General features: G+C 41.2%; 1 protein-coding gene across 4 annotated transcripts in view; it reads right to left on the bottom strand.

Moving 5' to 3' along the window:
• Nucleotides 1-3,924: 3,924 nt before the first annotated feature.
• LOC101830101 (TRPM8 channel-associated factor 1) overlaps nt 3,925-9,822 on the bottom strand; it is a 42,994-nt gene continuing 37,096 nt past the window's right edge. For 3 of the 4 annotated variants that reach the window (XM_013122777.3, XM_013122776.3, XM_005083065.4), the window contains 2 exons: nt 9,412-9,662; nt 3,925-6,262 (listed from right to left, as the gene is read on the bottom strand). In XM_013122777.3, coding sequence (XP_012978231.1) covers nt 6,253-6,262; nt 9,412-9,662 — 261 coding nt within the window. In that variant the 3' untranslated portion in view covers nt 3,925-6,252. Of the gene's footprint in view, nt 6,263-9,398; nt 9,663-9,822 lie in introns of all 4 variants that reach the window. The other variant, XM_013122778.3, reaches the window with a different exon arrangement.

Below are 9,822 nucleotides of genomic sequence, written 5' to 3'. Positions count from 1 at the left end.
TTTTCTGAGAACAATTATTGATTTATCTCTCAAAGTTTCTTATGATATTAAAATCATTCCTTCTCAGGGTCTCCTATTATACTGAGATTTCTGATCATGGGTGTCTTTAATTCCAGCTGAAGCCAAATAGTCATCAATCTGGTCAGTAGAATGAAAATGGATATGGAATGAGAAGCCTAGAGTTATGGGGCCTGAGTTACCCAGCACTCTAATCTTTTGTTCAGATGAGCTCCAATAAGTACAACTAAAATTTCATTGCTGAGCAAACTGAACCATATTTTTAATCAGTCTTCATATGCACTTGGTTGAAATTTCTCTTTCTCTGAATGTATCAGATCATTGATAAAGGCCCAGAGATTAGTGTTAAGGTATAGAGCTATCTTTCTCTGAATGCATCAGATCATTGATGAGGGACTAGAGATTAGTGTTAAGGTATAGAGTTGTGTTTCCATTCATTACTTTGGCAGAAGACAAAGCAATCACTAAAATGAACCCACTTTTCCCCCTATCAGACAATAATTTCAGAGTGGAGAGGCCAAAAACTTTACTGAAAGATACAATTTCATTTTGAAGTTTCATGACTGAAATGCAAAAGTTGTGAGTTTTTACCAGGTCATTGTGTCGGTCACTTATGCATTGCTGTAACAAGATACCTGAGGTGATAAACATGAATAAAGGAAGGGTCTATTTGGGCTTAAAGTTTCAGACACTTCTGCCTATGATCTGTTGCTTTGATGAGGTAGAATATCACGGCAGGGAATATGTAGTATAGCATACTTGTGATTCTCATGGCATCTGGGAAACAGAGAGAGGGAGGAATCAAACTTCCAACACCTCTTTTAAGGCCACATCCCTAATGAACAAATTTCTATTATGTCCCTCCTCTTAAAGGCACCTAGTTAGTTTGAGTCCAAGCCTTTAACACAGGAGTATTTCTTTGGGTGGGGCCATTTGTACTTCAACTATAATAGTCAGTGGGTCCCACTAATGTCACACCAGACTTCTGTATTCAAGACTTTCATCTGGTGGGGCTGAAATGATAGTTTGGGCATTAAGACTGCTTGCTGCTCTCAAGGTGGAGCCAGAAATCAATTCCCAGCATTCATGTTCAGTGACTCAATGTAACTATAACTCCAGGGCATCTGATGTCCCTTTCTGGTCTCCACGGGCACCTGAATACACGTGTCATACACACACACATTCACAGATATATACAGACGCACATAGATAAAAATAAATATCAGGAAACAGTTGTACATCTGTGAAAGCAGCTACTTGGTGATGCCATTCCAAAGTGTCTGCTTTAGTGTTTCTTCAGCGTGCTTCATATAATTCTACTTCCCTTTGCTGTGAGTTAATTACATGGTGTGCTGCATCATCCTTTTTGAGAATCAGCTTAAACACCACCTTCAGAAGCTTCCCTAGACCACATTACATAAGATAGCAAGTGTGCTCATTTTAAGTGTCCCACCCAGAAATTCACTTTCTTATCCTTATCTACAGTATTTTACTTCACAGTACTTCATACATCAACCATCACATCTTCTTTTAGAATGTTTACGTTCATATTAGACCATAGCACCATGAGCATCTGTGCCCTAGTCAACTTTGCCTAAACTGTGCATAGCTTAGAGTCACCTGGGGAGGGACTTTCAACTGAGGAATTGCTCACATCAGAGTGGCCTTTATTATTGTTTGATGCAAAGGACTCGGCCCATGAGGATGGTACCACTCACTGGGTAGGTAGGTGATTCTGGTCTGCATAAGAAGGTTAGCTGAGCACGAGCCAGTGAGAGAGAGCCAGCAGTCAGGGTTCCTCCATGGTTTCTGCTTCAAGTTGTTGCTTGAGTTTTTGTACTGAGTTCCCTCAATGATGGATTACGCCTTGGAAGTGTAAGCCAAATAAACGCTTTTCTACCCAAGCTGCTTTTGATCAGAGTGTCTTATGACAGCAACAGAAAGGAAACTAGACTAGCAAGACATTTGTTTTATTTACTTATATTTCTAGGCCCTTGAACAATTGTGGTGGATGCACATAAACATGTACAAAGGAATTTGCTTGTGAGACTACTCAAATTTTGGGTAGCTATTGCTCAAAATCACCAAATATATGATCTATGAGTGTTTCTTTTCACAGTATTTTGGATGTTTATGGGTTCTTTTCCTGCAGGTATGTCTGTTTACCATGTGTGGACGTGGTTCTGCAGAGGCTTGAAATGGGGAGGGGGGTGGGCATCAAATCACTTGGAACTAAAGTTACAGACAGCTATATGCTATCAAGTGAGTCCTGGGAATTGAACTTTGGCCCTCTGGAAGAGTATCAAGTGCTCCTCACTGCTGAGACATCCCTCTAGACTCTCCAGATGAAGTAGTTTTGATTTAACTTGGAGAGATAATTATCCTTGTGGTTCAATTTGTTATTTTTTTTTCAGAGAAGTTGAAAGTCAAATGAAGCCAAAACTTTTACCAGCTTAGTTTCCTATCACACACAGTCTGTAAATTCAGTGAGGTAATTTGGGTACTGAAGAAAATGTTTTCTACTATCCTTTATATATACTAGATTACACACACACACACACACATACACACCATAGTCTAAGGGAAATGAACATTCAGGTTTAATCTGACTTTCAGTTCTTTCCATGTGGTTCAATTATAGTGGTCTGCAAGTGGATTTTATGAATATCTATGAAACCGATCTCTGGGTGGAGGGTTCATGGACCCTAGGGACATAGTTATCTCTCCCAAGGGAGTGAAGACTATTACCCCAAATGCACTGTTTTCTCCAGGAAAGGTCCAGAGAATTTGTACTTGGGATGTGAGGATGCTTCCAACCTTCCAACAAGCAACTCAGAAAAGATGACACCAATCCAGTTTCATTTTGGTTTACCAAGCAGACAGTCCTTGCCCACAGTACCTTTTGTGTAGCTTATACTCATTTTAAAAATGTGTGCTTTGTGCTTAGTTAAAAAGGAATGCAGATTGGAACCACTGTCTGAGGAGCAAAGACTCTTGCTCTGTGAAAGCCATGGGTGTTCAGGGATCTTGGTTGCATGCTCAGTCAGACCACACTCTCCTGTTGTAGATAAACAAGTTCCTAACGCACCACCAGATCATTCTGAGAATACCATAACATGAAACAAAAATAAGTTGTCTGAGCAACCCACAAAATACTGACAGCCTTCTGTCTTATGTAACTTGAGTAGCTGCAACTTTTCCAAAACCAGAAACAAGTGTTATTTATATCCACTTTAGGGGGATTCTGGCTGAGCATCATAGCCATAGGAAAGCCCTTATCTCTTTCCACCCTCTCCTAATGCATCCAAGCTAAATCTCAAGTCACATAGCAGATTAAAACACGTGCTAGTACGAAGATGGTTTCCTCCAAGTGCAAGGGGGAAAATAGCTGAAAAGTAGATCATAATGGACAGACACTGGTTGAAGCCAGACCAAAGGGACTGAGAAAATGGGCAGGAATTTTCCCATACCAACTGACCCATCTGAGGATAAACTTGTTAAAGTCAGTGAATGACTAGAACAGAACGCCTTTAACATCCTATTTGGTTTTCTCCATGAAGTGCTTCATTTACCAGGGCCTCGGGAGAGAGCAGTAGTTAGCAATCTAATACCAATGTTCCTTTGAACACCCCTTCATTCGGAAAATACTGCAAGCCTGCTAGACAGGAAGCTTAATCACAAGACATGTGAGGACAGCAGCAGGCTTTGCGTTTTGTAGAGTATCTGTAGCAATGAGAGCAGGTTAGGTGGGCTTGAGTCATGTAAGAGTGGCTGGAATTGCACAGTCACAGGGGACTTGTGACCACTTAGACTGGCACATCAGATGAATTCCAACATTCGCTGCCCTTGAGAGCTCGTCAATAGTTTTGGTTCAGCCACATCTTAGTCATTATGAAGCCTCTGAAGGATGTTTTATTTCAGTTTATTATAAACTTTCCCAAATAATACATGCACAAGGTAAAAAATTAAATAGTACAGAGGAACTTGAAATGAAAACACGATTTCCCACCTCACCCTCCTTCTGTAATTCCATTTCCTGGATTTTTTTTAACAATATCTGGTGGCTAGCTTCCTACTTTTAAATAACATGTTTGAACAATAATCTCTTGACTTATTAACTTTAGACAGTCTTTAATAATTCACCATTACAAAAGATAAGGATTTAACATACACCATCTCCACCTTTCTCCTGCCTGCCCTTCTCCAAATGTTTGATAGATTTGTCATTTTTAATTCTTTCGAGGGTCTGATGTACAGCATTGACCGGGACACTAACCATGTGGCCATGTTCTATTCATTGAGGACGGTGTCTGTTCAATCCCGCTTGGACTATCCAAGCAGGCCCACTCGTCCTTCTGTTTCTCTTCTCCCAACCAGTCCAGTCTCCACTCAGCTGGCTGACATCACTTCCCACTTCTGTTCTGGGTGAAACATTTAGCCTTTTGGTCTTCGTTCGCAGGTGGATCAGAACACTGAAGATCTATAAGTGGCATCTACATTATTTTGGCTATTAAAATGCTTCTTACTGATCCAGGTGGAAAATATACATATTCCTAGACTCCTAGACGTCGTGGTGCCTGTCCCGCTGGAAAGGGAACTTATTTACCTACTGCCAACGGCCAATCAAGTCTCTTCTCATTGTTCATGCGAAACCCTACCCCACTCTATTTCCCCTCACAGTGGAACTTAAATTTCTTCACATATTATTACTCATTTTTGTGATAAAGGACTGGATGTCTTCCATGTCTCCAAATGTCTCATTTACTCAGTACTACTCTGGCACATTCTTCTCTGAGCCCAAGGCTGTGTTCTCTTCTGAAGTGGGTCTATTAGATAACTCCCACTCCATACTGAGACAACCTGCGTGAGGTCCGCTGGTGTCCACGACCTCTTTCCTCCTTTCCTGGGGACTTTCATCCTCATTTTTTTAAATGGAAAACTTCCTCAATGAGAGTACAAAGGAGGGAAAGAGGGTTTCTAAAAACTCACCTGCCGAAAGGTATTTTTATTTTTACATTACTCTTGTCAATCTGCTCTACATGGAATTCTGGAAACAAAAGTTTTCAAAAGTGAACAAAAGTAAATCCATTGTTCCCTTGACTTGTAGTATTCAGTGCTGCTGCTGAAGCTGCCAGACTCTTCCCCTCTAGGTTTGATTGACCTGTTTTCCCTTCCCTGAACATTCTGAATATGTTCTCGCTAACCCTACGATTCCAAGTTTTCTTAGCACTGTACCTAGATGTCATTGGTATTGGGTCCCCTCAATCTGGTGTTTCTCAAGTCTTTCTTCTTCTCTGTGCACCCATGCTATCTATGTCCTGTCTGGGAACTCGTAGTGGTTAAACGGTGATTGCATATTTCTCTTTCCTTCCTTACTATTGTTTGTTATTTCATTTTGTTGTGTATATGGGGAGATCCATTCTATTTCATTTTCCAGCCTATCTCCTGAATATTTTTGGCAGTCTTGTTTTGCTTTTAAAATGTTCAGAATTGTCTCAGCATATTATCTTACAAATACACCTTAAATCTCTCTGGAGAGATGGACAGAATTTTAAGGATTTTTTTTCCCTGTATGAATTTTGTTTCCTTTACTTTATAATATTTTTCAACCTTTGTACATCTAAGTTGTTATTTTTTGTGAGTCTCCCTTGGTTCCTCCCATGCTTGGAATTCCTACCAGGAAACCCACATTAAGAAGCTGTGTTAAGTATTGTCTTTTTAAAGGACTCCTGTTTCTCCAGCAAATCTGCCATGACTAGAAGCCGTGGATATGTGAATAGGGGTCTCAACTCTCAGAAGAAAATTATCAGACAGGCTAGCGGGCCACTCATTTCCGTGAAAAGAATATCATGTGGAGCACTAATTCTTACCTCTCCTCAGGTGGGTCATTTGATTCCTTTATTCAAACAACAATAACAATAACAGCTTCCCTGGTACCAATGGTAGATTTTCTGTGTTATATGTACAAGGGTTGGGGCGGAGTAGGATGGGCGTCAATTTACAACTGGTACAATTATTTAGTAGCTAGACTTTTCTAGTTCTCAAGTCTCTTTGGGGTTACAACGGTCAGATCAGTGTGTTCTTTCTGAAATGGGCTGTCATGTTTCCCATTCAGGATCAAGCTTCATTTACATCATCTCTTCCAGAAATGCGTTGAGATCTTCTCCAACCAAATGCTTTCAGCTTCCTTTGCTGAGCAGTCTCAATTCTCTGTTGTAGTCCTTCACTTCAGTTTCAGTGGGGCCTGGGAAAGGAGGGAAGGCAAACTTATATGTTTAGTCCGTCATCTTAAAAGCACTGGAAGCTTTTGGCAGGGGGATAGCTCAGATAACTTTAGTGAAGAGATCCCGGGCTTTACTGCTGAAAGCAGGTCAAAGGGTGTGGGATGAGAATAGAAACAGATTAAAGGAAGCAGGCGAGAAAGGGAAAAGCTTATTCTAAAAGATTGAGGATCCAGTTTTCTCTCTGCAAACAAGAAGCATCTGGGACTTTGGGAAGTCAGGTACTTCACCAAATTAGCTCATGATTCAAAATCCAATAAACCAAAAAGTGCTTTCAGGTAGCAAAGTACCTGAGTAACCAGAAACTAGGGAGGTTCCTGATACTAATGGCTCACTCACTTCTCTACCTGGGAAGCACTTTAGGAGTTTGATGTAAATTCTTCCTCTCTATGGAGAATCAGAGACACTTTTTATCCCGCTGAGGTTAGGTAAGGGCTAAGTGAAGCACCCAGGCTCTGGCTAGCAGAAGTATAAATGTGCTAGGTTACTGGTTTGTTTCTTTATTTGGTTATTCAATGCATCGTAATTATGAATACCCAATCTGCAATCAGAATGCTTGCCTTCAAAATCATATACTTATGACTTACCAGCAGTGGAGTCTCACATATATTGACTTAATCTCCATAAATCCAGTTCTTTTGTTCATAAAATCAGGGTGATAATAATTTCCACTTCATAAGATTACCTGTATATGGGAACCAGTACAATGCCTGGCATGTACTCAATACCTTATAACTGATAATAATTATTTTAAACATTGAATGTTTGTGTTCAAAATGCCTAAATGATAAACATACATGAAATAAATCTAGGACTGAGAAGTTGCATGATAAAGAAACACACACACACACATTTTATAGTCTATGCATTCATCCACTAATTGACTAGGTAGATAAAATAGATTAGACTAAAATAAATTGAAAATAAGTGGGAAAACTGGTTGTACCCAACATCAATCTTAGAGGTAAACATTCATGAAAACCATGAAAGAAACTTTAGATGAAAATGGGGAAAACCAAGAGATCTCTGAATGTGTAGTAATTAAACGAAAGTTGGGTTAGCTCTTCGGAGTTATCTTGTCCCAAAGTGAAGTTTTCTGTGTGTGTAATCATTAACCCTTGACAGCAATTGTATCTTGAATCTCACTGTGTGAATATAACAAAAGCTGAGTATCTATTGTTGGCCAAGGCCAAACACTATCTTATGATTGTTGTGGCTTTCATCAAGATCTCTACTCTGAATTCTGTCAAGGGAGGAATTCATCCTGGAAGAACAGGGTCAAGAGGTCAGATATAAGTAGCTGTGAAAGACAAAAGAAAAGAGGACTGCATTGTGAATTGGGCATGGCTGGGCACACCTGTTACACCAACACTTGGAGGCTGAGGATGAAAGACCAGACGTTTGAAGTCAGCCCGCCCTGCCTAAATAGAGAGGCCGATCTCCAACCACCATCAAAAACTCCTCTGTGAGTTTCCAATCCTTTCTTCAGATTCGTAAGGCAATGTACCAAAATAATCTTAGAGGCTGGTAGTGTAGTGTAGGATAGGGTAGGATAGGTAGCAATTATTTCTTTTAAATTCGTTTAGTGTGTTTGCGTACCACAGAACACATGTGGAGGTCAGAGAACAGCACGTAAGAGTTGGGTCTCTCCTTCCACTAAGTGAGTTCTGAGGATTGAACTCAGGTCTTGAGTCTTGGCAGCAGGTGTCTTTACCCACTGAACCCTCTCTCTGGCCCCAGTAACAGCTATGCACTGTATATCTCAAATTAAAAAAAAACTATAAATGACTTTGAAGGCATTTGGTCTGAAGAAATGATAGTTGCTGGAGAAGATGTGTATTTTTAAAAATTTCAGGTATAAAAATGTATTCGTACATTAGACATTACATGGTAGCTCACTAATATATTCAGGTTTTATATTTTCATGTATCAGTTTAAAAAATTAAAAGGCTATGACTACATCTGTTAATACCCGCTAAAAGTGAAGTCTAGCTTTAGAATTATTTTGGGTTAATTATATAACAAAAGTGCCAAATGTTATTTTCTCTAACTGCTGTAATCACTTTTAGGGGCATTGTGGAACTCAGTTCTCCCAATAATCACATGAAATGGCTCCCATTTTTTAGAATGAGATCGCAGAGCATTGGGCAAGTCAAGGATCTTGCAGTGACATACAAACGGTCAGTAGAAGACCTAGAGTTTGGGCACGAGTCTACTGAGGAAAAGGTTCATAGTAATCTTGGAGCTGTGAAAGAGATTGGGTTAGCAAGAAATGAAGCAACCCTTTAGTTGGCGTGTACCACATAGTTCATAAGTTTCTTTAAAACCATCAGCCAGAAAATAGCTGACCTGACAAGGGTTAGTTCTTGAATCCCAGACTGATGGCTGGGAATCCAGCATGGGACTGATGCAGATCCCCTGAATATGGGTGTCAGTGAGGAGGCCTAGGTAATCTATTGGGCCTTGGGTAGTAAATCAGTATTTATCCCTGGCATACAAATGGACTTTGGGTGCCCATACAACAATGAGAGATGCTCTCTCAGCCTGGACTCTCGGGGGGAGGGTCTAAGCCCTGCCCTGGATGAAATGACAGACTATGGACACCCCCATGGAGGGCCTCACCCTCCCTGGGGAAAGGAGGGGATATTGGAGGGGTTGGTGGGAGGGCAGGGGAGGGGAATGGAGAAGGACCTGGAATTGACATGTGAAGCAATGTTCTTTCTAATTTAAATTTAAATTTAAAAAAAAAGACATCAGCCAGATACTCTGTCACCACCCAAGAGGCAGAGACCTTTATAGCTATCCTGAAGAGGTCAAGAAAAGGATTGCGCCCTCTATGGCTCATCAAGAGGGCCCAATGGCCAGCACAGAAACAAACTCCCAAGCTCTCCCGGAGCAAAGGGGCAGGGCTCGTAAACACAGGCCTTGTCCCTAAGAAACTCTGGCTTCACTTTGTGCCGTGTTCCTAACCCGCTTCCTAGAGACAGAAGTCAGGAGCGAGACACAGAAGCAATGAGCTAAGAGGACAAAGCCAGACTTTAGAAGCCAGAGGTAGAGGAATACACCCCCACCTCTGCCTACCTCCCCAAACCTCTCTACCTGCACTCCTTACATCTGTGTGAGGAGGTACAATTTCATTATATTTTCCTTCCATTCAGGCAGGTAGGATAGGCTGATAGCCACTTCTTTCTGGATGGGCCAGGCCCAGGACTCAAAGAATGGAGCCAGATTCTTCTGCACTTGCTGGGAGAACATCTTCGCCCACAGATTCATTTTGTCAACGTTGTCTGTGGGCAAGTTGGTCTGGTTCCTGTACTCAGTGAAGAGACGAATAAATGGTTCCCAGCCAAAGGCCTCCTGGAGCTAGAAGGAGGAAGTTGAAAGCAGGTGAGACACACCACCCAGTCTACAAAAGTAGGGCCCAGCACACGACACGAGTCAGTCGGTTCAACCCGCTCAACTTCAGCTCTGCATCCATTACTGACCGTCTTGTGTGTTGGCCTCACGCCCCAACTCTCTCAGT

This window comes from Mesocricetus auratus, unplaced genomic scaffold (assembly GCF_017639785.1).
Source record: "Mesocricetus auratus isolate SY011 unplaced genomic scaffold, BCM_Maur_2.0 Super-Scaffold_100694, whole genome shotgun sequence".
Lineage (NCBI taxonomy): Eukaryota > Metazoa > Chordata > Mammalia > Rodentia > Cricetidae > Mesocricetus > Mesocricetus auratus.
This window is presented reverse-complemented; position numbering and strand designations above follow the sequence as displayed.